Source organism: Pieris napi, chromosome 16 (genome assembly GCF_905475465.1).
Source record: "Pieris napi chromosome 16, ilPieNapi1.2, whole genome shotgun sequence".
In the NCBI taxonomy this organism is placed as follows: Eukaryota; Metazoa; Arthropoda; class Insecta; order Lepidoptera; family Pieridae; genus Pieris; species Pieris napi.
The window spans coordinates 10,248,282-10,276,277 of record NC_062249.1 but is presented as its reverse complement, the minus strand read 5'-3'; the positions used below and the strand labels follow the sequence as shown (position 1 = coordinate 10,276,277).

Below are 27,996 nucleotides of genomic sequence, written 5' to 3'. Positions count from 1 at the left end.
GATTAATAGTTTGTGACTATAATATAAAGAGTACTTTTGCAGACAGAATGTTTTATTCAAAATCGATTTTCATATGCTTTTTTTCTTTTGCAATTCAATTCTTGCTTGGGACCATGTAATGTTTATTCAGCGAAACAATGCTACGGTTCCATTCAGTAACCTGATGCTAGGTAGTTTAATATCACGCTTCTATAAAATGGTGTCGTTCCTAACAAATAACATCAGTAAATACCATGCAAAGTTGCAGTATTTAAGACATTTGAATTGTAAAAATCATAACGTACGAATACTTAATACGTATTATGTTGGAAATTATTGTATAAAAATTAATTCGTTTTTGTGTTTGTAGAAATTATTCATGGAGAAAAAACCCATGCCCATTCTATATGTCGATGAAGCTTCTCCGCCTGCGCGATTTGTAATGATGACAGCATATTTATTAAATATTGAATTAGATATACGGAAAATCAATTTATTTGCAGGAGAACATAAAGATATATCTTATGCAAAAGTAAGTCCTTGTTACTGTTGTTTTTATATCACTCGTATAATGTATATTCTTTGTATGGTTATTTTTGTAATACATTTCTTTATTCTTTTAATATTATTTTTTTTCAAGATAAATAATCTACAAAAAGTACCAACGTTAATCGTGGACGATAACGCAATTCTCGACAGCCATGCTGCAGCCATATATTTATGCCAGCAAGTAACAAGTCAGGAGCTGTATCCAAAAGATAATATTTTTTCACAAGCAAAGGTCAACGAATTACTATTTTTTAACTCTGGTACACTGTTTCGATTGGACAGTGAAATTATGGTAAGTATAATAAATAGACTTTAAATAAGACTTAAGATGAATTACGAAATCTAGCTCATAAAATAGCCTGAATGAATATTTTTTTTTAGTCCAGTTATTTCGCTGGAAAGTGGCCTGTAGCGAAGTCCAAAATTGAGGAATGGTATAACGCTCTTGATTATATAGAATCAAAGTTGAATGCAAATACTTGGTTAACTTGTGATAAGGTATGTAAAAAGAATAAATAGTGATTATATTTTTTATTTTATTTTAAGGTTCTGTCAAATTAATTAATTAAATTTAATTATTTTTCCGCTTCTCTAGCAACTATGATTGGTCTTTATATCCAAGTTTAGCAAACGTATTCAAAGAACTTGTTAGACAGACTAGTGAAGCCGCATAACTATAAATTATCATATGTTTTTCAGATGTACCTATGTGATCTCTGTGTTATGCAGACTATATCTTCGCTGCTTGAAATACTACCACTTTTAGATCACCACAAAAAGATTAAGTCTTGGTTAAACGAATTTGAGAAATTACAATGTATTGATATTAATAAACGTGGATTAGCGAGACTAAAATATTACGTTGAGTTGTATAAACCAACAAACATTATTGTACCCACTTAAGAACAAAATTTAAATGTGTGTGGTTTTAATTTGTAATCTATTTTGTCAAAATTAAATAACTTATGCGTTAAAGTATTAAAATGTACGTATCTATGATTTACATTAGTGGCTTCAAAACAAGCCTGATCGCACCTATAGAAAGCTAAATATTTGTTGAATAATGTTGATTTTTTCTGGCATTAACAGTATAAAATTAAAAGTTGTTTTGAGTGGCAATCGCTGCTTAGGAAAATTTGGTTAAAAATATATTTTAAATGAGTACAAGAGGTGGTTACGTATCTTTTGTGGTATAATTAATTTCATATTTGTAAATGAAACCACGCTAACATTATAAGTTTTGGCGTTTTATTTCTTACCAAAATATTCGTAGAATATATTTTTGCATGAGCTAGGATTATAAGGTATATTAATGTAAAGTACGACAGTATGCGATCTTTTGTCGGTTATATCATATTATATGACGATATTTCATTCAGCAAACATAATCGAAGCATCGAATATGAAATAATTGCCATCACCAAAAACTGCAAGAAGATGTGTAATCACTACTTTATTTAAAGGAACTGTAAACACTCAATTCTTTAGTCCATGGAGTCTATTGATTGGTCGACACTCGACAGGGAGATGTAAAAAATGGCTTCCTTGCCTTCTCCTACTCAGGTAGAATTTATTCGAATAAAATTATTAGTTGTGTGATATTGTTGTATTTATGTGCGTGAAAATTTATTTGATACGCGTGTCTACTATTTGATTAGATTGAATATACTTAGAGTTTAATCATACTAAAAATTTGCGGTATCGAAGTGTCGCGAACCCTTGACAGATTACGCTCAAGTTAGATCTGAAAATTAATCGGTTAACCGTATCAGTATATATTTATTGTAATAATTAAGTGAAGTGGCTGGCGGTGATATAATATATGAAGGAAGAATGAGTTTATTAAATAAAATCCCCAAATTACTTAAGACTATAATCTTACTATAAATGTCACGATTTGTGTAGATATGTCACACCCATTAGTCCTTTGAAACTAATAAGATTTTGAATTTTACTCTACATTATGTTGACTAAACCATTCCAGGTGGCAGGGACCCACAGTTCTATATATGAGGCCTATTATCACCAAGTAAGTAACTAATCTTAGATTTTATGGACTTGCTATTTATTTTTATTTAAAGTTTGATTTCTAACATTCTGAATATCTTATTCATTGTAGGATTATTGTAAACATATGCTGATATGTTTCTTATGAAATTAACTCATCCACAAATTCCTCACTTATTTTAATAATAAAATACACTTAAAACCCAAATAAAAGAGCCTGTTTTTATTATATATATTTGGTTTAACATCATTAAGCTTTAATATAAGTCTGTCCATAATTCTAATTGTGACTTCTTACATCTATAACTAAAGTATTGATAATAGGTAGACCCTAATGGCACTGGGGCAATACAAGCACTTGATGCAGCTAGATTCCTCAAGAAGTCACGACTCAGCGATGTGGTACTTAGCAAGATTTGGGATCTCTCTGATCCTAATGGCAAAGGATATTTGGATAAAGTGAGTCTTCTTTCACTCTAATTTCTATTTAAGCTTGTTTAGTTGAGTAACATATTGATAGAAAAATGTTAATTAAAAAATATGAGCTCAGTCTTGGTGATTTCAATCATTACTTATTAATAATATCAGAATCACATATCTCTTACAAAGCTTAAACATGGTTTTAATGTATTTTAAATTCTTTTTGCTTATGTTTGTTGACTTCTAAAACATATCTTATCAGTACTGAATCTGGCAAATATGTTTTTCTCAGTATTTGTATTAGATATAATTCAGGTTTATATTTGAAGGTTATTTTAATTTTTCTATTGAGGTTTATATTATGGATTCTTATTCTTGTATTCACAATGCTGTATTGGTTTTTCTGAATAGTCCAATTTGAAACAATAATTTATTTTTACTGAGCCTAAAACCCTATAGTGCTATTATGCAATAAAACCTCTGCTAATATTGAGCTACTAAAGGACTTGGATTCAAGAAATGTTTTAAAATTATAATGAAATTGTAACTTAATTAAATCAAGAATTAATTAAGGCATTTTGATTTTTGAATTATGTTATGCTGATTAAACTGGTTAAGTAGTTAGTAGATATTGATATGTGTATAAATAAACAAAGTTAATGGGTTTAATGTCTATTACCCAAATTATTAAATTTAAATTTGTGAGAGCTGCTTAGTTGGTATAAAATTAAAAGGGAGGAGCTTTTGACCTTCAGGAAAAATTAAACAAGTAAAATACTTAAGTACCCAGAAGTTTTTGTGGCCAAATATAAGTTGGCCTAGGCCCAAATATAATATTAATGAGGTTATTGCATTGAACAAAAATCCATACATTTTAAGTCATCGTGAAGATTGTGTGAGATATTGAACTAAACCTTCAATATCATCTTCAGTAAGTTGTGTGAAGATAAGATTGAAGTCCTCAAAAGATAAGCAACATTTTCGATATGAATAGAAAAAGTAAATAAATTAAGAGATGAAAAAAAAGTTAATTTCATTTTGATGTTTGACTTTAATTGTGAGTGGATTACATTACCTTGTATTTATCTTATTTAGCCATCTCTACCTCTTATAATAACTGAAATATATATAAGTATACTGTATATATTACTAAACAAACAATTCTAGATATCAAAGGCATATTATAGTATCCAGAGAGCATTCCTAGTAGTCTAGTCATTATAGTGTAAGTACTCAGTTATTGGCAACATTTAGTTTGTCCCAACTTAATTATACAAAATATATACACAACTATAGGTATATTGTTCAAATATCTTTAAATGTTGCCACTTGTGATAACACAAATTTGTCACTGAAGAATTGAAAACTTATACCATTTTATAGACCTTAATAAAAAGGTGTCCCAGCTCAAATGTATGTTTTTCGGGAATAAAGTACCATTCTTAGGGTGAAAGTATTTTTGAAAGCGGATTGAAATCAGTAATTTTTCCGTTTATTTGTTATGAACATAGAATTCAAAAATATAAGTATTTCCTCTTTATAATGTGACATGTGGGTGGGTGTGAATGATAGTAATAATTACTATAATTGAAGCGATGTGCCTGTTACACTGGTACACACTTTTGATATGTTATCTAGAAGCGACTCACTTGTGTCGGTTTTAAATTAATTAATTTTTTTTTGAAAGTTAATTTGGCATTTAATTTGTGTATCGATAGTCTGTTAATTTAAGGAATACTTGGATTGCATTGCTGTAAGTAAATATAATTCGGATTGCCGATGAATTGTAGGTTTTCTCCGATCGTTTGAGATTAATGTGGATACTACAACATGGCTTTTATTACGTACTTTACTTTAATACGCAGACGTTAACTAACGTATATAAAAATAGATGTAGACATATGTATAAAAAAGAAAATAAATTAGTGGCGCTAGGCGCTACAACCTCTTTAGGTCTTGGCCTCAGATTTCTGAATCTGTTTCATGATCATTTTTAAATCTAATAGGCAAGTAGGCGATCAGCCTCCAGTGTCTGACACACACCGTCGACTTTTTGGGTCTAAGACATGTCCGTTTCCTCACGATGTTTTTCCTTCACCGTTCGAGCAAATGTTAAATGCGCACATAGAAAGTCCATTGTTGCACAGCCGGGGATCGAACCTAGGACCTCAGGTATGGGAGTCGCACGCTGCTGCCACTAGGCCAACACTGCTCAACATATGACTACATAATCCAAATAACTTTTGTAGATCTTATTAGATTTACAAATATATACAATTAAACCAACGGATTTAATTTTTTTTTGGCCCTGTGGCATATTTTGAAAGATAAAACTAATTCTCTTCCTAAAATTTGTTCGTAGAAAACTGTAACGATTTAATATGAAAGACCTCGATCGTATTAAGGTGTGACGTTAAAGATATGTTTGTTTACATATCATTTGAATATAAAAAATAGTAAACATCACCATATCTAAAATCTTTTGGTAGTAGTGATCGACGCTCTATGTGGAACGACAAAAAATGCCTGCAAAGAAATTGAAATTACGTGCTAAACGCCACGATGAAAACTTGGTTCGTTTTTTTTAAGTTTTATATTCAAGGTCGTATTAAGTAATACAAGGTTAGGTATTGATTGTAACGTGGTATATTTGTCAGGATAGTATCAAGGACTGTAAGGGATCTGTGATTGTATCGACCTCGAAGTCTTTAGGGCTTAAGTATGAATTTATTTAGCTCGTCCTTTCGATTTTTTTATATTGTTCGTTATCAATATGAATATGAATAGTCTAGTCGACAAGTTGAAAATGGAACAAAATAGAGATACTACTCTTAAAATTATGTGCGATAGCTCATTGGATCCGGAATGACGTCTAGAAAAATGTGCTAAAAGCGTGTATTAGCACATAAAAAATTGCAAAAGTTATAGACAATTAAAGATGAAAAAAAAATGGCATTTAGTTTTTTGCCAATATTTAATAAACTATTAATATTTAAGAAATTTCAAATAAAGATTCTGAAAGAGGAGGAAATTTCCAATAAAAAACTCCTGACTCCCGGAACTCTATCTCCATTATTTATAATGTGAAAATAGGTCTGCGGGTGACATTTTTAGGATTCGCGCGTGGCGTCAAAAGCGACTACGGCACATTAATTAATTTATTTAAGGTATTGAATATTTTTTTTTAAATTTGAAAAAATTATGGTGTGTTTTGAACACTATAATTAATTTATTCCCGTTGAAAATTTTACTTAAAGTTAATTTTTCAACAAGTTAAATAATTGTTAACTAACGAAATTTTCTCGAACGACCGTCTTAATTGTAAGTGAAAAAAAATGTTTTAATAATGGTCGTAAAAATATTTCGCTTCGTAGAGCCTTTCTTACATACATACTTAACAAGATCGTGCCATAAAAGTTAAAAAAATATTTATACTTTGTTTATAACAATTTTTTTACTTAAACAAAAACTTAAAAATCCATGTAATGTTGTTAAAAAAAAATTTTTTTTTCTAAATCATCATATAATCGTTTTTTTATTAATACAAGATATTTATTGATTTGCAAAAAAAAAAAATCCCGCCATTTGTGGATAAATTTTTTTTAAACAGATTGATTAAATCAATGTTTTTAAAAAAAAATTTAACACAACTTTATTACATTAAAAATTTTATGATTTTTTAAAATAAAAATTTTCCTTAATAACAATTTTCAATTGTTTATAATCGTTTTTTTTAAATTTTCTATTGTTTAAATAATTAGTTAAGAAATTTTTTTTTTCTAAAAATCATAATTGATAGTCCTCTATAAAGTAACAGAAAAAATTTTTTTTTTAATCAACAATTCTATTGTTTATTAACTTACCAAGTTGTTATAAACAAATATTCAACTTTCTTTTATTTTTTTTTCTAAAACTTCTAAAATTAACAAAAACAACCATATATAACAAAGTATAGAAAAAAAAAAAAAATAATTTTAAATAAAAGTAATATTCATGATAATCAAAAAAATTTCAAAAAATTTTTTTCACGATCTTGTTAAGTATGTATGTAAGAAAGGCTCTACGAAGCGAAATATTTTTACGACCATTATTAAAACATTTTTTTTCACTTACAATTAAGACGGTCGTTCGAGAAAATTTCGTTAGTTAACAATTATTTAACTTGTTGAAAAATTAACTTTAAGTAAAATTTTCAACGGGAATAAATTAATTATAGTGTTCAAAACACACCATAATTTTTTCAAATTTAAAAAAAAATATTCAATACCTTAAATAAATTAATTAATGTGCCGTAGTCGCTTTTGACGCCACGCGCGAATCCTAAAAATGTCACCCGCAGACCTATTTTCAGCGTTAAATTAACATTATAAATAATGGAGATAGAGTTCCGGGAGTCAGGAGTTTTTTATTGGAAATTTCCTCCTCTTTCAGAATCTTTATTTGAAATTTCTTAAATATTAATAGTTTATTAAATATTGGCAAAAAACTAAATGCCATTTTTTATTCATCTTTAATTGTCTATAACTTTTGCAATTTTTTATGTGCTAATACACGCTTTTAGCACATTTTTCTAGACGTCATTCCGGATCCAATGAGCTATCGCACATAATTTTAAGAGTAGTATCTCTATTTTGTTCCATTTTCAACTTGTCGACTAGACTAGAAGTACTGAAAATTAAAATAAATAATAGTTAAAAAAAACTAAAAATACTGGTTTTATTGTGAAAAAGCGTGGGGCGCTTTGTGCCATATTTTTCGTCTATCGAGCAACCCACGCTTTTTCACAATAAAATCAGTATTTTTTGTTCATTACCATTTTCAGCCTAAATTAGGAATTATTTTTCACTTTTTAGTTTCATGTGCTTTAAAAGCGTGTTTTTTATTTTTTTTAAACTATGTATTTTTTTTTTTTGGGATTATTGCATTGTCATCGATCTTTGACAGGTGCGCAAAGTTTGAATTAAATCTGTCCGTTAAAAGTGGGTCAAAATACATACATACAGGTGAAGCTAATATAAAGCGTGTAAAAATCAAATTGGTTTGCGTCTCTTTATTCACGATAACCTAACGAATACGTAATCTGTCGGCGAGCTACATAAACGGGTTTTTTTAAAAACTGATTAACTATAACTGCATTTACAATCTAAAAATGCTTATCACAGAGGAGATTAGCTTTATTGACAATTTATATACAAGGTTTCTGAATACTAACATTAAGGTTCAGTTTTTGGTGAGATACAGTTAATAATAAACGGAATAATTCGTCATAGTGTCGGCTGATACAGCTTTTTAGGCATTACCTTATTCGATGACGATCGCTGACTTGCCTTAGGTTTTAAGCCACTTCACGCCTTCTTCTTCTCTTCTGCTATTGGATAGAGTAAGAACTGAATACTACAAGGTCTTAGGGAATATGTAGTATGACAGTGAAGTTAACACCAATTACAGAGGGAACAGCTTTATGGTTAGGGCGGCGAGTTTAACTTGTGATATTGACCTATTCGCCTCAAGTGTGGTGTCGGCAAGGAGAGCTCCTCAGTGGAATAAATAGTGAATCATAAGTTTTTATATGTGTATAAGTTATACTAAACTATTAAGTGTTACTTAACCAATTTTTACTTAGTTTATTACTTTCTTTGATATATATTTGTACAATTGAATAAAATCATTTTATTGTTACCAATCAAGTTAATATTATTAGGACTTAACTATTTGTAAAGATTTATTTAATGGTGTAAAAGAACATTGTATTTAGTGCGTAAGTTCGTAATAAGCTGTAAATCTTTCTCAATAAATAAAAAAAAGACATACATTTATTGTGTTAAAATAATTTTCAGGCAGGGTTATTCGTAGCGTTGAAGCTGGTTGCGCTGGCGCAGGCAGGGAAAGATATAAATATGAGCAACATACACTCAGAGGCACCGCCACCTAAAGTTGTGAGTATAACTTGATATAGTCTGGCTAATGAAAGAAGATAATTGAATTATTTGAAAACTTTCGGATGGCAACACAGAATGTCATTGAATTTCTTAGGTTAGTATAATTTATTGTCTTGATACTTCATGCAATTACTCATTTTTATTTCTATTATATATTTTTCCGAATAGTTAACTAAACTTTGTTTTATTTGATAGAATATTTCGTTTCTTTTGCAGGATTTGATTATTCCGAATAAAGTTGTGTTTTATAATAAATATAGTTTTAGTTTTCCATGCAATGCTAGTCATTTTAAGTATCAATAGTAAAAGACTAAATACGTATAGTATTTAATTTAATAGAAATACAGTTACTATCAATGTAAAAAATAGTAAAATAAAATCAAGTAATTTTAATCCACAAAATATATCAAACTTTTAGGGATACCATACTATTTTTTTTTAATTTGCCGCATTTTTTCGTTATCTTCTTTCATTAACCAGACTCTATATCCTGAGTGTTGAAGTAGTTACAGCTATTTGTATTTTTTATGAAGATATTTTTTGTTTATTATAATAATTCCTTCAGGGTGAGCTTCCTAAAGTCCCACCACCGAGTGTTAGTCCAATGCCAGCGATGCCGCTGAGCGATTGGAGCATAAAGCCAGCAGAAAGAGAGAAATACAGTCAGCTATTTGACTCGCTACAGCCCAATAATGGATTTATTGCTGGTAATAAGGTAAGGTACTTTCAGTATAAAAAATGTTTTAATCCTAAACAAGTGTAGGTAATTTTACTAATTACCGTATAAGGTCTCTTCTTGAAAAGCCCTAACCGATACGTCGACTAGCAATTGCCATTAATCGAACCAAGGAATTAGGATGGCTTAAAATCCTCAGGTTAAACTCCATATCCAATGGGCGCTTCAGTAGAAGTCAAGAAGTTTGTTCTGTAATCTGGAGATTAATTTATGAATATATAGAACGAAAATATAAAACCTTTTCTTTAGTATTTTTAATAAATAACATAGCATATTTTAAATTCAAAATGAAATAACAAAATAAGAGATACACTAAATCCTTAGAAAAAAATGGGTAATACAGTACCCACATTATTTATACATTAGTTCATTATTTTAGCTGGCAACTTTGTATAACCTAAACATGAATAAACCTAGGGTTGCCAGATCTATAGTAGCGGTAGGGCCTACCGTTGCACGATTTAAATTTTTTTTTTTAAATTGTGGTGTGTGCGAGTCTCTTGGAAATTAAACTCTAACTAGAATGCTAATAAATGGAACCTGCTTTTTGGCACAGGTGAAGGGAGTGTTGATGGAATCGAAGCTTCCCTTGGACACTTTAGGCAAGATATGGGATCTCGCTGACCAGGATAAAGATGGGATGCTCGATAGACATGAGTTCATTGTGGTAAGTTACATTAATTTTTAAATTCGAATTTTCCCTTTTTTTCAGCCGAATATAGAGGCTGGAACAATGCTACAACTGTAAGAATGAACACATTTAAATCATGTCACAATATTAAGAAACTTAGCGCTAAGTATGACTTCCATGTGTCAATACTAATACGTTTTTGACATACGGGAGTTATTGATATTGACATTTCAAGTACTTTAAATTCCGAAAATAGTTTATTGCTTGGCATTGGCACTGCTCTAGAATTGAACAACATTACAAAAATGTTATTTATTTGTAATACAATATCCTGCAGGCGATGCACCTAGTGTACAAGGCGCTCGAGAAGCACGCGGTCCCCACCACTCTGCCCCCTGAACTCCGCGCTCGGCCCCCTCGGCCTCCATCACGCCCCCCTTCAAGACCCCCCTCCCGGCCCCCATCGAGGCCTCCCTCGCCACAGCCCAGGGCGCCCCCTCGGCCACAGCCCCCTACCCAGAATACAGACCTGTTCGATGGACTGCTCGACTTGTCTAGTGTGAGTATGAAATGTTTATTTATTTTATTATAAAGTCTCTCTTCTAACTTTTTATCCCTTTCTGTCAAATGGTGTTTACGCTGTGATGAAAGGAGACAAATGCGAACTTTTCTTGAAACAGTGCAATTCTCAGTATTATTTTATAATACAGTTTGAAATCATCTCTATACGATATTAAAAAAGATATTTTCTTTTCTCCAGTATTTTATTTATTTCTTTATATTATTTATTTATTTATTCCATATCGTTATTCTATCTTTACAGTAATTACTTATTGGATAGAACGACACAATATTTATACCCACACCAATTACTAGATAATAAACATTAAAAAAAATATATATTTATATACCTAAATCTTATAACGAATAAAATAGGAAGCAACTCTTGTGAATTCAGCCAGTGTACAAAGAAATAGTTATATAGTATTAACGGTTATTCTCTCTAGTTATTCAGTAATATAAAGCAAAATAATCAGTGGCATCTACTATATTCGATGGAGAACTTTTTTAGTAGCAACACTTGTCAGAATTCTACACAATTAAAAATCAGAGTATATGTAATATAACACTATAATCTTCTTATCAATGATGATGCAAAAATGGAGAAAAATATGCTCTTAAAGATATTGGAACTGCAAATGCTGGACATATAATAACTAAGTAATAAAAGTCGATATTATATATATATAATAATTCTCGTGTTTTTAAGCAGACAGACTCCCTCCGGTTTATTTTGTTACGAGGGTCACTTGATGTTAAGCGATAATACTTTGACAGAAGGCTCGCAAGTGTGTTGCCAGCTTTTAAAACCTAAGTGATAACGGCAATCGCTTGATTGTATTGTCTTTTATTTACATAACTTTTACACATTTAATGAAATCACTTTTTTACCGGATTGAACTTATGTATTGTTATAAACTTATAATTATTTTACATAATTAATTTTTTTTTCGACGTTACGCGTGCTTTACAGCGTGCGCGGTCACGGTGACTGAAGACAGAAGGTGTTGAATGTCAAAAAGTATCACAGCTGTAGAAAAAGTTGTATTAACTGTATTTATTTCCCCGGAGTTGGTATCGACTAAAAGATGGAGGGTATTGGCTGAAATGACTCACGGTGTCCTCTATTTTCGCGTATTGTTTATCTTGGGGTTTATTATTTATTATGTAAAATAATTATAAGTTTATAACAATACATAAGTTCAACCCGGTAAAAAAGTGTTTTCTTTTAATCGCTTAATTTTCGATTTACATATTATTTAATAATTCAGCCGCCGGCATCGACTCCGGCGTCCTCTCAGTGGATATCGTCAAGCGATCGCGTGAAGTACGACACGCAGTTCACGTCATTGGACACGGACCGCGACGGATTCGTGTCCGGAGCTGAGATCCGACACGTACTGCTCGAGACTGGATTGCCGCAAACCACTCTTGCGCATATATGGTAATGTTCTAGCTAAGTTTACTATCTTTAAGCATATACCACGGAATAGTTGTAATCTAGTTATTAATTATTAGTAATTTTGTCATGAATAAAGTTTTATTTTTATTATTTATTTGATAAAGCGATAAATAGGTTAAAATTTAAAAAAAAATATCTGAATATAAAAAATTCAGTGGCTTTAAATTTCTGTATCTGTTTCATGATCATTTGTCAATCTAATAGGCAAGTAGGTGATCAGCCTCCAGTGCCTAACACACGCCGTCGACTTTTTAGGTCTAAGACATGTCGGTTTCCTCACGATGTTTTCCTTCACCGTTCGAGCAAATGTTAAATGCGCACATAGAAAGAAAGTCCATTGGTGCACAGCCGGCTATCGAACCTACGATCTCAGGGATGAGAGTCGCACGCTGAAGCCACTAGGCCAACACTGCTGTGATTTGTTCCGTACTTATTTAATTATAGCTCTATGTCAGTTGTGGTGACTAGTCGGACTTGAATTCGTGTATGCGGTGATGTTAGTTATTTCCACTATGTATTTGCGTGTTGTTCCCACGAGAATGTAAGTGCGTGCTTCTATTTCACCATGCCTCCAGCTGATAGAGGACAAATGTTTGTTTTTAATTTATTTTATTATTATTTATTACTTAAGATGTCATAATATGGAACATGGTGTAATGGTTACAGCTCCTTACAAACGTTGTGTAAAAAAACTTGGCGATTAAAAAGAGTGGCGGAGAGATCTTCTCTTCCGTTTTACGCCCTTGATTTGAATACTGGCAGTAAATGTAAAATTTGAAGTATTTCCTATATATTTATTTTTTGACGTTCATAAGTGTACATTTTGTTACCTATATGAATTTTCTAACTATAAACTCTATTTCCAGGGCTCTATGCGACACCTCGAGCTCGGGCAAGTTGTCCCGGGCCCAGTTTGCGGCGGCGATGTGTCTGGTGCAACGCTCGTTGCAGGGAACACCGCCTCCCGCAGTGTTGCCGCCCGATTTGATTCCCGCTGCTACTATGGCTCCACCCGTTCCTGCTATACAGGTATACAAATACGCTTAGAAGTAAACTATGCTATGCAGTGGCGTAACAATAGGGCTGGCAAAATGCCACGGGCCCCCGACCCAAGATATATTATGTTCTATGGATGAATGTGAAGTCTCCAATACGCACTGGGCTAGCGTGGGGACTACAGACCATTCCGTCTCGCCTAAGAGAGGAGGCCTATAGCCATTAGTGGGACATTTACAACGTGTAATTGAGTACGCTGAAAATCTCGAAGTTTATTAAAATTAAGTGACAGTTGTCTTGCCAGTTGACTTTAATAATTTGAAACGTTTTAGTTAGTTTAGTTATAAAGCAAACATAAAATAAGGGGTAGGTAGGGTCTCGATGATGGATTAAAAAAAACTAACTTGACTTAACACACACACATCTCTTACCTATAAATAATATAAGTGTAGTCGACCTATTGGACATTATCGGCAACGAGAATGTTATATTACAATTTATGAGTGTGGGAAAAACTAAAAGGCTCATTTTGGCTTCAAGTGTGCGATGATTGCAAATATTTGGTTTGCGCTTCTAATTAATAAATTAACACTAGCTGACCCGGCAAACGTCGTTTTGTCATGTATATTATTTCAAGGTTTTTTTTTTTTGGTTCAAAAAATAACTATCTACTACAATAAATAAAAATCTTGTACTCTACCCTCTGTAGATGTTTCTTTTTCATTGTTCCACATTAGGGTTGCCTGGAAGAAATCGCTTCTTAGCGATAAGGCCGCCCGTTGCCTTATAACCTTTATAACCGGCTTTTTTATTATTGTTATGTGTATGTTTGTGAATAAGGTAATAAAGCATAAATAAATAAATAAAAAATAAGGATTGATCGTAGAGAGGTGACAATTAAGGGTTACCTGTATTTTTGTATGCTGTATCATAAAATAAAAACAAAAAGTTTTGTCTAAAAATTAAAAATAAAAATTTAAGGGACCACCCTTAACATTTAGGGGGATGAAAAATAGACGTTCTCCGATTCTCAGACTTACTGAATATGAATAATAAATTTCATAACAATCGGTCGAGCCGTTTCGAAGGAGTATGGGAACGAACATTCTGACTCAAAAAAATTATATAAATTAACATAACAATCGGTATGTTAATGTTATTTAGAATTAAAAATATAAAATTCTTTTAATATTAAATAGGAATTGAACAAGATATATGACCGTGTGTATAACACATACACACGGTCATATATCTTGATAGTTTTCGTGATAAAGGCATTTTATGCACAGTGTTTATATGGGAGATGTAAAGCAAAGCGACTTATATGCCATTTTTATTATAGTTTGAAGAAAACAAAAGTTTTAATTATTACATTGTATGTTGTTATCACTTTTCTTTATATCAAGTTTTTAATTATTGTTACCTGTGGGTCCACGCCCATTATGAGTTCATGTCGAATAAAACGTTACAATCATGTTAGGTATCGTTTTAAGAGAACATGCACAAAATGTTTAAATAATTTAAATTAAATGATATTATATTGTTGAATTAGTTCTATAATTACATTTATATAATCTCATTCAGTAATATTCTAATTATGAAATGAAATACAGACTTTTATTGGCATATTATATTTACATACTTCTTTAAGAAAATAAAAAAATAAATTAAAGCATTATTCTCCTAACAAAACAATGCTTTGAAATAATATTTTAATTATTAAAGTACAATGTGTCCCGACAAAGGAGGTTTCAATTCAATTTAAGCACACATAATCTGTGGTGAGCGCAACGCGCTGGTTCCGAGCCAATAGACCAATAACAGACTTTTTCCATTTTGGCGCTATTCCGTACATACGAATTTGAGTAATATTTTGTTGGATAAAACTTTAGTAGCATAAATGTCAAGCAACACCGACGATACCGATGAAAATTTAACTCCACCTGACATTCTAGAAACAGTTACGAAACTGACGAATAGTGTTTTGTCAGAAAAATCAAGAAAAGCGTACGACAAATGTTACCAAGACTTTATTGACTTGGAAACCTATATACACTCGTGTAATCTTATTTTGAAACTCTTGATGTTTGATGTTTTAATAACCTCTATTATATGACAGTTGCATGAACTACTATTGTAATTTATTTTCTATGTCTCATGTCTAGGGTCAAACATGTATGTCGGAGAATAAAAATAGTCTTACCTCCTAAACAATTCCTTTTTCGGTTGTATGCCTATGGATTAGTTTTTTTTATTTATACATAATTTTTTAATATTATATACATAATGAGAATGCCTAGAGATTGTAGACGTTTAAGTCTAGAGCAACGATAGATAAAAAGTTTTCATAGTAGTACATATAAAATGCGATATTCACTGAAATTTAAACACAATTAAATTCGTACTAGGTGGCACCGTATATAACCAAGGTTATCTAAGGTCGGTGAACGGTGTCGACTTTAAATTGATTATTACAATTATGTATTACCTTTATTATATAGTTATTTGTTGGGGATTGTTGTTTTAAAAATGTATTCAATAGTTTTATAGTGGGTTTTAGTATAATAATTTCGTATATACATTATATATAATGGTGAGTTCTTATACTTTTTTGATTATTTTTAAAATTTATCCAATGAATCGATGTGTCCAAAGGAATTTAAACTAAAAGAAAAATATTACTGAATATTTGAACATAATGAAAGCTTTCGGCCATATTTTGTTCCATTTTTGAAGTTATACTTCTTTTGGCGTGATGGAGAAAAATGATGAGAGTGAATTTTTACGATGCACGCGCAAACCGACACCTAAATTCTACATCGTAAAGTTAGTTCTAGGTGACATGGAAATCGGTAATAACTATGTTCAAGTTGTATATTCTAGTATTTTTATATTTAGAACACGTGTTTCGTAACAGTACAATTAAACGGTGTGAATAAATAAATATTATTTTGGTGTTTTTATTAAATCAATTTCATATACGACGGTGATAGTATTTACTAATAATAATTTATTATTAATTTTTTCCATACGCCAATGAAGTATAACTTCTAACGCGTGTACATAAGTACACACACTCTTTTTTTATTTATTTTACAGTAAGTCGTTTCTGAGCTGTAGGACTCCACGAATGTCTGAATAATATGAAAATAATATTGAAAGCCATTTAATTTTTCATTATTCTGACCCAATGTTTTAAATTTTCCAGCCGATCCCTGAACCAGTGTCCCTTGGCCCGCAGCCGACGCCAGAAATGGACGCCATAGCTCGTGACGTAGACTCATTAGCGAGAGAAAGACTTTCCCTCGAAGCAGAAGTCGCAAATAAGCAGAAAGAGCTGACGGTTAAAACTGGCGAGGCGGATAGCTTACAGGTATGTTAACTCTGTGTGACGTCACTCAATTTAACGACTAACTAACGTCAAAATTTGTCGACTTCTTTTTTTTATTACATATAACTACATCTCTTAAAACGTCCAAAATCCCTTCAGCTGTGCATAATATTACACTAATAATAAAAAGTTATGTCGTAAGTAAAACCTTATATTTTGTTAAGCTTGTAATCTGTAAGCAGCAGATTACAACTTACATAGACATACTTACTGAGTAAAAATTAAAAAAAGAAAATCTATCTATAGCCAGGTTTAGTTGACCATTTTATAAAACGGTTAGCCATACTACGATTTCATCTACACAAGTTTGGCCTAGATGTAAACGATTTTCAGTTTCATTATTGATTTTCAGAGTGAATTGGACACTTTAACAGCTACTTTGAAACAGTTGGAAAACCAAAAAGGTGAAGCCCAGAAAAGGCTCAACGATTTGAAGTCACAGGTATTTTTTACTTATTATTATTATAATAAAAATTAAAATATAAAAAATTAAATGAACTCCTTCAGTAAGTTAACAAATGAATAATTATCTTTTTTTATATCTAAATTAGATTTGACATCATTCAATACATAACTGATATTTATTTTAGAAGAAACAATTTATCTTTTGTACAAGGTGGAAAAACTACGAAGTCAAGTGTCAGCGCAAGAGGCGGCAGCAGCGGAGACGGAGGCTGAAGTGGCGGCGAGGCGTGCTGCTGCCAACACCCTCAAGGAGAAAGAGAGGAGCCTTCAAGATGAGACGGCGCAAGCGCAGCTCGAAGCCGAGAAGCTCAGCGCTCAGCTCACCAGTTCCGTGCTCGCTGTCAGCCAGGTTAAGATTATATCATATAAAAAAAAAGTTTTTACTTACAGGAGTAATAGTCCTCTCTCTCTTTCTAATTCTTCGTGATTTTGATGGATTATCCGGAGCTGAATATATTTGGTTGTGGGCTGATCGGTTTTTATCGGATCGAACCTAATCCGATGTTTTGCTGATAATTTTTCTTTACACTTAGACATGAGGCTTACGGCATCTCAAAGTCCATAAGTGACATTCACTTGGACACACTTGGACATGTCTACACAAAGTTTATGGAATTAAGCGAGACTTAGCTGCGAATCTGGCGCCAAGATACAACCTTCTTTAGGTCTGGGCCTCAGATTTCTGTATATGTGATAATTTGTCAATCTAATAGGCAAGTAGGTAATCAGCCTCCAATGCCTGACACACGCCGTCGACTTTTTGGGTCTACGGTGAGCCGGTTTCCTCACGATGTTTTCCTTCACCGTTTGAGTATTGTAAAATACGCACATAGAAAGTCCATTAGTGCACAGCCGGGGATCGAACCTCCGACCTCAGGGATGGGAGTCGCACGCTGAAGCCACTTGACCAACATGGCTCCCTATTATAAAACATAGATTAATTAATACCGTGCATACATAAACTAGTATAGTTTAACAAAAAAATACCGAAATATTGAAATTATGTTTTTAATTTACGTTGATATAAAAAAATCTCATCACAATATTATCCAAGCAATAAGACACTCCTTTTTTAAGTCGGGTAAATATATAGCCTGTAACGTGAACATAGTTCCTGTATATTGACAAATATGTTCCAGGCGAATTTAAAACTGAATCACCTGGAGGAGCATCATAGGGCATTAACAGCTGCAATAGAGGCGATCGATGCCGGCGCAGGTGTAAGCGTGCTCAACCTGCAACCGCAGTTCTCGAAGCAGCATCTGCAACAGATGGTGCGAGGTTCGGAAGACGAGGTACTTTTCAAATTTTCAAATTATATAAAATTTAATTTATTTTTTTCAATAACGAAGAAATGGGTAATAGTTTTTTGGTTAGATTACTGGACTTGTTGATAGCACCATTTTGGTAATTTGCTATTTAATATTATTTTTTCGTATTATGTGTAAATATTTAAGATTTACAACCTAATTTGTATATCTGGGATCTATGAGATAGTTCAGTATTTGTACTGATGACTGAGTGTTTATACTGATTCGAGCTGTCCTGTAACTACTATGTGCTACTAACAATAAAAGACCTAAAAAACCTAATAATTTGGACTTTATTCGTAAAAATACTAGAATTATGATATACATATTGTAATATTTCTTTTATCGCTATAATTTTTATGATATTGCTTTATATTTAACATAAACTTTTTTTTTTATGTTTCAACTGTAACATGATATTAAATGCTTTTTTATTTTATTATTTATTTTCTGAAATTATGGATGCATATAATGTCACAATGATCAGATACATTTCTGCTTTCCGGATTTTTATAGTCAAGATGTAGACATAGAAATATTTTTATAATCAACCTTAGGACCCAAGCATTTGCTCGCTGAGCCGTTTTTCATTCTGTAAAATAATAATTGTTTGATATGTATAAAAATACATTTATAGTAAATCTATATTTTGTTGTATGTTTTCAATAATAATAATTTATTGCAAGAATATGGTACAAATATGTTAAGGTGGTACAATCGTAAGTTCGCAGATTCTTCAACTTAATGGCGTGCAAATTTGTCTTAAAAGGAATTTTTTACATTATAAGTCGTATCAATTAGTCAATTCTTATATTATTTGTATCATACATATCATATCATACGTTATCAAAATAATTTTAATTATAATGTTTCACGCAAATAATCATTTATAGAATAATAATTTTTTTTTCCAAAAGTAGTGCATTAAGTCGATTTTTAAAAACTCTAGTTGAAAGATATTTTATTGTTTTTGGTATTAATTATTGTAAACCTTGATTGCCATACAAAAAATGTTATTCCTATACAATTCCAGATTCATTTTTGGCAGGGCCAATTTCTCCTCATGTCTACTTCGACAGGTGTTTATTCCCATTGACTTAAAAATATTTATGTTTTTGTGAACGAATGAGGACAATTCTCTCCATTTAAATTATTTTTTCTTCTTAATAACTGTCTCAATACGTTTTCTTTTTTTAACTATATTTTTATTCTTAAAAATCAAATAATACGCCGGCTTTTTCTCTCGGCCTACACACTCAGTCTTCTTTGCCGATGAGTAGGGATTAATAATTTAAGGACGTGGAATAAGTGATACCTGTATCTTATGTTCCATAATAAATATATATTTTAATAAATAAAATATTAAATTTTTCAGGATGAAGAATTCTCGAAGGCAGACTTCAGTACAATGAACGGTTCTGCCGGTTTCACTTCTGACCCCTTCAAGGACGACGCCTTTTCGTCTAATCTTCCTTCTAACGATCCATTTGCGCCCTCGAATAATAAACCGGCGCAGGTAAGTAATAATTATTAATAAAAATACTATACATTATGCATAAAGGAAGCTAAATTAATCCAGTTTTTCATTTAAAAAACTAGTGGCGCACATTCAGATTTCGTTTGTTTTCTGCACATAGACAACATTGCCTACTACTAGCGAAGACGAAACCTTAAAACTGGTGCAATTATATGGCCAGTTTGTACTCCGCAGGATCTTCAAATCGCAATTGCTTCAGCAACAAAGCAGAGCCACCAGTTTCGTTTCTATCGTCAATCCATTTTCTTACCCATTGTCATTGTTTTTAGTTATCTCATTTTCTACCATTTCTATTAACTCATTCAACAGAAAAATTGATAAATTTTTCAACAAATAATTAAATCGTCGTTTCAGTTGTTTTCGCGAATTCATTTTTCCCACTGACTTCACACACGTGTGCTCATCGTGAGAAACGCACCACTACTACTTACTTCATGTAAACAGTTAAAGTCGCCGACATTGGCGCTGCGACTGACTTGTCTACTTACCCTGTGTAAATCAGCCTTTATACCTATATGTAGCGTTTGTTTGACTAAATGTTAATTCATGCGTTGTCACCAAAGGAAAGAGTTCTTCCTCATAATCTTTCCACTTGGGTCTTGGCTACCTATCCCGCCGTAAAGTCAGACCCAATCATTCTCAATAGACAAGAATTTCAGTCTAAATCTTAAATCTATAGACAAATGTATTAATTTTTATTAATGTCAAGTGTTATTAATACCTTACATCAGATGAACAAAATTATATTTTAAAAATCATCAGTTTGACCTGTGTTTGGGATTTTGTTGGAATTCAATTATGTAGGCTTTTGCTAAATTTCGTGAGTAAGTTTGTCCACAATTGTCTCGGAAAATAAAGGTATCGACGATTTAAATATATCTGAAATACCTCAAGCAACAGTCCAAGTTCATCAAAATTGGTTTAGTAGTTTTTGAGCTATAGGCTTCCAACGCAGTATCTTTTTCAATTGACAGCTGTTTGAATTCCGTTAATTTTTTAAATATTTCCTTCAGGATGGTTTCTCTAGTGATCCCTTTGGCGGCTCTGCTGATCCTTTCGCAGGCGATTCCTTTGCGAGCAATGAGACGAACAAGCAAAATGATGTGAGTGCAGTTGTTATTTTGCGTAATGGGCTATTTAAGAGTATGAAAAAGTGTTGTTTGAAACATGGCTTTAAAAAGCGTTATGGAGTAACTTGATTACAAATAATTATAAATTTTTATAACGCTATTTTGTACGTCAGTATTACGTCACGCAATTTTTGGGGATTATTGGACGCTCGGAGTTGAGATTGACTATATTGTGAACAGTGAATGGATTTTTGTGTAAAAAATTGTGCCAAAATAATTTATTATTATACATTGATTACAGGGTGCCTGGGAATCTGACCCCTTCGCAGTGTTGCACGCTCCGACGCGAAATTCAAATGTTAGCAATACTAGCAACCCAAGCAACGCTAGCAACACTGCTAAACGGCACAAGACTCCGCCCCCGCGGCCGGCACCCCCTCGCCCCATGCCCCCGCACAAGGTATGTCAAAATTATTCGTATAGGACTATGTTAATTGTGAAGTGATTAGAATTGCGCTTGGATCTTTATGGAGTTTTTAATACATAACTAAAGTAAAGAATTAAAAAAACACTAAGTGATTTAAAAGTTTTCTATATGGGAAGGTCTAATAGCCCATTATTTAATAATAATAATGTTATATAGCTTTATTTTATTTAATTAAAATACAAATACGTACAGTACCAGGCAATTTATAAGTCGCATCGTGCTTTAGAAAGAGATACTCGCTTTGTAGAGCGTCATCTCTGTCACACGAAACACTAAAAGTTTGATATATTTTGTGGATTAAACTTACTTGATTTTATTTTATTATTTTTTACATGAATAGTAACTGTATTTCTATGAAATTAAATACTATACGTATTTAGTCTTTTACTATTGATACTTAAAATGAGTAGCATTGCATGGAAAACTAAAAATATATTTATTATAAACACAACTTTATTTGGAATAATCAAAATCAGAATCCAAAAAATCTATAAAACAAAGTTTAGGCTGTTATACCTGTTAACTATTCGGAAAAAATATATAATAGAAATAAAAATGAGTAATTGCCTGAAGTATCAAGACAATTAATCATACTAACCTAAGAAATTCAATGACATTCTGTGTTGCCATCCGAAAGTTTTCAAATAATTCAATTATCTTCTTTCATTAGTCAGACTCTAGCCGAGTATCTCTTTCTAAAGCACGATGCGACTTATAAATGGCCGGGTACTATATACCACACAAGACATAAACAGTAAATAAGGAATAAAAAGGGTGCGTGTACTTATGTACGCGCGTAAGAAGTTATACTTCTTTGGCATTATTAAAAATAGTTTTTGATTGCATGTAAATAATTAATTACAATTAATTAAATAATCAAAGACTGGAAAAGGAGTCATTATAGTCAATAAAGTTCAGTTTAAATTTGTAAAATTAAATAAATAAATATTTATTATTATTCTCTTACATTAAGTGTAACATAAATTCTATTATTATTCGATTGTTTTTAAATTATGTCCAATGCCGTAGCATCTTCCGTGGGCAATTTCATTCTGTTAATTTTGTGTCACGGTGCGCGCGCATCGTAAAATTTCACTCTCATCAATTTTTCATAACGCGCCTAAAGAAGTATTACTTCAAAAATAATAGCCTCCAGGGCATCCCACAATTTTCAAATTATTCCTATTTATTTATTTTAACACATTTTAAAACATACAAATAGATAGTCTAAATATATCTAAATTACATTTATAAAGATTTGATGACAATGATCCAAGGGCATAGTTAGTGTTTTATTTAATTATATTTTATTTTCAGATTTTAATTTGCATATCAGACTAGTGTCGAATGATTTAGCTAATTTTATTTCTATATTTTACGCTGCAGAGAAAGTAAAATTAAATGTATGTAAGCTTTGACCGAGTTTTTGCACGACTTTGTAAAAGAGAATGGCATTTTGTGAAGTGCTTTCTTTGAATATAGCAACGGAATAGCATTTTGCGTTTATCAGTTTTCATATGCTATATCTATCTTTTTATGTTGGTCACATACAATCTATTAGAGTCTGTGCGGAAAGAGAAAAGAGGCAGTCATACGAACAAATATATTTTTCATTTGCATCACATTATTAACAGTTGTAAATTTATGTATACTAGATCACAATTACTGTAGCTATAATGACGTAACAGTGTTGCCAACATGACAAAAACGACGGTTTTCTTTTCGCACAGACTCTAAAGCTTAGGTTACCTAAAAAAGCGGTGCTGTTAACTAACGGCCGCCAGTTTACGGTTGTTAATAACGGCCGTCTTTACTTTTTAACATAACGCAAAAAACAATCATTTTCGCTCGTCCAAGTCACGTTTCCACTCATCGTATTAATTAAATATGGGCACCGCTACAGGCGAAAAACGTTAAACTAATGTTTATCACCGCTATGACGGCCGTCATGCAAATGACAGCACCACTATTTGACGTTACGGTGACACTCAACGTTCTCTAGAAAATCTACTCCGATGTTATTTATAGATAACGTATGGCTGACGTCATCCAACGTTACATTACGGCCGTTAAATAACGGCACCGCTTTTCTAGGAAACCGTAGCTTAAAAGATGCGAACATACTGGGTGTAAGTATCTTATCAAAATAAAAATACACCACAAACGTAACACAATGTTGTTAATTTTAACAATGATCTTGAACTCTAGTTATCTTGGATACTGGTTATGAGAGTATTTGCTTACTTTAACTATAATTACCTTTGAAAAGAAAGAAAATAATAGTAAGAGATCCGGCTGCAGGATTAGTGCGCTCATAGGTTATTTGCTAAAAACCAAATTTGTATGCATTTATAATTAGGAGAATGTATATCTACCAAGGTGCCTATCAAAATTTGGCCGCTAGTATTATTAATTATTTTGATTTGATTTATGGGAAAACATTTCGTCCACTTGTTATTTAAATAAAATATCGTCTACATCACGGCAATTTACATAAAGTTTTTAAATATCACGGGTGCCCCTACGCACCTTTGTACATTCTCCTAATTATAAATATATATAAAAATTTGGTTTTTAGCAAATAACCGATGAGTGCACTAATCCTGCAGCCGGATCTTAGACCATAAGTGTTATTTTTGGTTAGGTTGTACAATTTCATGTTTGTTTATGCCTGGTATATTTTGAAAGCTTTCTTTTTTTCATTAACAAAAACCACTAATATACAAAATAATGTTATTCCGTTTGTATTTCGGTCATTTGCGGATACTTCGATAATTTTACTTTCTCTGTAAATGCCATTCTCGTAATAGTGTGCACACATGTCGAAATCGCATGTTATGAAAGTTGAAAACACAATTTTGTTTTGTAGACTTTTTGTTTTAAACGTTTTGCTTTACAGCTTTGTTGGGACAAGCATTTGTTTGCGTTACATTATGTTCATGCATGTTCGTACCTAGCTTGCTTTATTTGTCTTGTCTTGCCAGTTTTGTATTTTATGTATTTAATAATATTTTCTATATATAAATGACATTTCTTCTTTAATATTTCTGTACATCGTGACATCGTCCTTTTTTGACTTAGAAAGCGTTCAAGTTACGTAACGAATTTTGGGGGGGTCCTATTGTAAAACGTTACGATGCGGGGCGGGGATTGAATTACGCGTTATTGTTAATATTATTTTCGACTTTCCAGTACTTTACACTACATAATGGTAACTTTTAGGTATAAAGAGTCACTGGGTGGTCACAAAACGTTTTACTATTGGGCACAGAGAAACATTTGACTGACGCGTTACATCTCCAAACATTGCGTGACTTAATACTTGAACGCTTTCTTATAGAATTGAATTGTATGTCAATGCTCCTAGAGTTAAGACAAGTTGTAAGATGTGTATAGATTCAAGCCGATGTCTCGATGTACGCAATTTGTGCGTCACGCCATTTGTACACTTGTCCACTAACATACGCTAACCACGGCTCGTGTGCTTGTCCCCACATTGCAGCGCTAAGCGGACGGACGACGGCGACATGTGCGTACACACCTTCCCTCTCCTTCACACACCTATCACCTCTCTCACTCACACTTTGTTGCGCCCAGACCGAACGCAAACCTATCGACTTCACCGAGGACCCCTTCAAAGACTACCGTTACGAAGACCCGTTTAACATCGAAGACCCCTTCGCCGACGTCAACGACAAAAAAGCCGATCCGTTCGGCCGCCCGACTTCTGTCCCGGGTTTCGAGAAAGACGACTTCTTCTCTGCCTCTTCGAATTTAAACGGAACCTTCTCGAAGCCGGAGCGAATTAGCGGACGAGTATCGGCGCCTCCCGTCGCCTACGACCCGTTTTCGAAGCCCACCACTAATAATGACTCCTGGGCGGCCTGGCCGAACGATAGCTGGGCGGCCGACGATGCCTGGTCTAAACCGGCCCCTCCCAAACCGGATGCTTGGTCTTCATCCTCCACAAATCTGAATTCAAAATCTGATAACTGGGAAAATAATACCGATAATTGGTCGAACAAAACCGATAATTGGTCAAACAAAAACGATAATAGGTCGAACAAAACCGACAATTGGTCAAACAAAACCGATAATAGGTCGAACAAAACGGACAATTGGTCAAACAAAACCGATGATTGGTCCGCTAAAACAGATGACTGGGCGACCGATTGGGGGACTGATAAAAACAAAAATCTAAACGAAACGTGGCCATCAAACACCTTACCGAGTAAGAAAGAGAAGTCCCCCAAACCAGTGAAATACGCTAAATCTCTCGTCCACACGATTGGTGGGATCGGCCGAACGAAGCAGAAAGATAAGAAGAAGTCGAACGAGGCTAAAAGTGTGGATAACCTTCCTACCGAAGAGCAGCAATGGGCGTGGGCGGCCGCCGAATCCAAGCGCCTGGAGAGCGAGGTGGAAGCCAGGAGGCGGCAGGAAGACGCTGAATTGCAGCTGGCCCTGGCCATATCCAGACAAGAGAAGTGACCTCGAAGGGGGCCCTCGAGGTGGCCTCGATTTCGGTAGCTGCAGCTCGGTGAAGGGCCGAGGTCCGTTCCGTCGAGCGGTCGGTTGTGCAACGATTTGGACTTATCTTGCCTTAGATTGGGACCCTTACGAATAAAACGTTGGAAATATATCCAAGATGCATTCCACAGTATTTGGCTTTAGATGTAGGATCCACTAGTCATATTGTTTATTGTCACGGCCGGTTAATGTAAGTAATATTCTTTAGGCCTAATTCTGTTGTAGCCTTTAAGTCCGTGTTGTAGCTAGAATATAAAGATATTTTTCAACTACAATTATTAGTTACGTGCGTAGTTTTCATGTAAAAATTATTTATTGATTAGATGGATTGTATCCAACAGATTGTATTTTGTTTAAATCGTCCTTTAGATATTATGAACCTATTGACGAGAAACAAAATAATATGAGACACATTTATTATAATTGTTTTGTATATAATGAATATTGTATAAATTGCGTCTTTATTGACATGGTACTTTGTCTAATTAATTTTATAATAGGAATCCCAGTTAAGTCGTTTGGGTAAAAAGTTAATGCGCTTGTTACAAAAACATTAGCAAAAACGTTTTGAGTGTATAAGTAATCCTTTTCTGGAAGATTTTCCTTTAATATACCGTAATTTGATTTATTTTGAGGCTGGGGTATACGAATTTTTTTGTTTATCTGATTTATTAATACGTATTTAATTTGGAATTATTATAAGATAATGAATGATTGCGGTAATTTATTTAGATTTTTCTTAAATGAAAAGGGCCAGCTGCGTTATTTTTTTCATCTTCCATCATCATCGTAAAAAATCTTGGTACCGATTAATTATTGGATTTTAATTTTTGTATATTAACTTATCAAATATTTACGAGAGTTCCAAATAATACGTCTTCGAATATTTGTATGAGAAATTTAAGTTGGGCGTTTTTGAAACAAATATTTGACGTATTTTATGACCCGATGTCTTGTTTATGTATATCTCCTATTAGTATTAAACGCTAATCAGATATTTAAGACAATAAATTACTTTCCGAGTTTTATGTTTAAACCAGAAATCAATAGAGCTTAAAGAAATGGTAGAAGTCATAGTTAACAACATGGCAGATGGTTGTCCCTTTCTAAAAAGATACGAGTAAACGAGATATCATCATTCATAGCTATTGGTTCGATATATCTTTAAAATACGCAAAATATATACAAATATCGCATAGATGAGCGGTTGTTAATCTCGAGTCTCCCAATATAATCGTTAATCTCGCTAAATGTAAGCTGTGGATAAGAGTTGATGCGTTCACTTTGTTAATGTTGTCTTTTCATACCAGAATGGTAGTCGCTGAACAAGTTCTAGGCGTCTTCCTCGAATTTGTAGTGCTAAGGGTATTCAAAGATCCCTTAATACAGAAAATGTTGATACCAAATATTTAAAGTGCGTAAAGTAAAAATGCCTAGAAATCGTTCGGCTACAGCTTAGCTATGTAGATCACGCTTATGTGCGCACGAGCCGTAAGCCGTCTGGTACAATAACTATTTTAGTACTGCACGCTTGCCGGGACACGACCAAACGAACATCGGGCACGTGTCTCCGCAAGCCTAGTTGTTAGGATAATTGTAAACTTTGTAACTATTGAATACCGTGTTTATGGGTACTATTCTAATATTGTTATCTCTTTCTTAGGCTGTTGTTTGAATTCGGACCGCGTGGATGTATTATTTAGAGTTGCAGGTATTATGTTATCGAGACAATTTATGTTCAGATCCACGTGGCCCGATCGATCCTTGTCTGTTATAATCTTTCAATAATAGCAATTAATATATTATTTCTCGACGTTGAAGTGTATATGTGTATCAAAAGCTATATATAATATAGATATAATTATTATAATAAAGGTAACGCTGAGGTGTCCATGCATTACATTTTTATTTGTTTTCTTTTGTTCC

At 32.8% G+C, this 27,996-nt stretch overlaps 2 protein-coding genes across 4 annotated transcripts; both read left to right on the top strand.

Annotated features, from left to right (window-relative positions):
- Positions 1-2: 2 nt before the first annotated feature.
- Positions 3-2,035, top strand: LOC125057430 (glutathione S-transferase E14-like). Its single transcript, XM_047661118.1, has 5 exons — positions 3-280; positions 350-511; positions 620-820; positions 910-1,026; positions 1,228-2,035. Exons 1-5 carry the CDS (start codon positions 74-76, stop codon positions 1,429-1,431), a joined length of 891 nt encoding a protein of 296 aa, XP_047517074.1. The 5' UTR covers positions 3-73; the 3' UTR covers positions 1,432-2,035.
- LOC125057427 (epidermal growth factor receptor substrate 15-like 1) lies at positions 2,029-27,972 on the top strand. 3 transcript variants are annotated; one of them, XM_047661112.1, is made up of 17 exons: positions 2,029-2,091; positions 2,513-2,557; positions 2,860-2,994; positions 8,793-8,891; positions 9,460-9,609; positions 10,187-10,297; positions 10,599-10,820; positions 12,094-12,266; positions 13,151-13,313; positions 16,489-16,653; positions 17,024-17,113; positions 17,288-17,485; positions 18,276-18,431; positions 19,822-19,962; positions 20,997-21,086; positions 21,355-21,513; positions 25,138-27,972. In XM_047661112.1, exons 1-17 carry the CDS (start codon positions 2,065-2,067, stop codon positions 26,029-26,031), a joined length of 3,018 nt encoding a protein of 1,005 aa, XP_047517068.1. In that variant the 5' UTR covers positions 2,029-2,064; the 3' UTR covers positions 26,032-27,972. The 3 variants fall into 3 exon arrangements, with proteins under 3 accessions (XP_047517068.1, XP_047517070.1, XP_047517069.1); XM_047661114.1 differs by having other exon boundaries at positions 2,045-2,091; positions 25,043-25,153; XM_047661113.1 differs by lacking the exon at positions 25,138-27,972 and adding an exon at positions 22,927-23,315 and having other exon boundaries at positions 2,045-2,091.
- Positions 27,973-27,996: the final 24 nt, after the last annotated feature.

Bases quoted from the DNA above. Each gene is read 5' to 3' on its own strand.
- LOC125057427 (XM_047661112.1), top strand. From the start codon at position 2,065: ATGGCTTCCTTGCCTTCTCCTACTCAG. The intron at 10,821-12,093 runs GTGAGTATGAAA...TTAATAATTCAG, and splicing joins GACTGCTCGACTTGTCTAGT to CCGCCGGCATCGACTCCGGC. The intron at 12,267-13,150 runs GTAATGTTCTAG...CTCTATTTCCAG, and splicing joins ACCACTCTTGCGCATATATG to GGCTCTATGCGACACCTCGA.
- LOC125057430 (XM_047661118.1), top strand. From the start codon at position 74: ATGCTTTTTTTCTTTTGCAATTCAATTCTTGCTTGGGACCATGTAATG. The intron at 821-909 runs GTAAGTATAATA...ATTTTTTTTTAG, and splicing joins GATTGGACAGTGAAATTATG to TCCAGTTATTTCGCTGGAAA. The intron at 1,027-1,227 runs GTATGTAAAAAG...TATGTTTTTCAG, and splicing joins CTTGGTTAACTTGTGATAAG to ATGTACCTATGTGATCTCTG.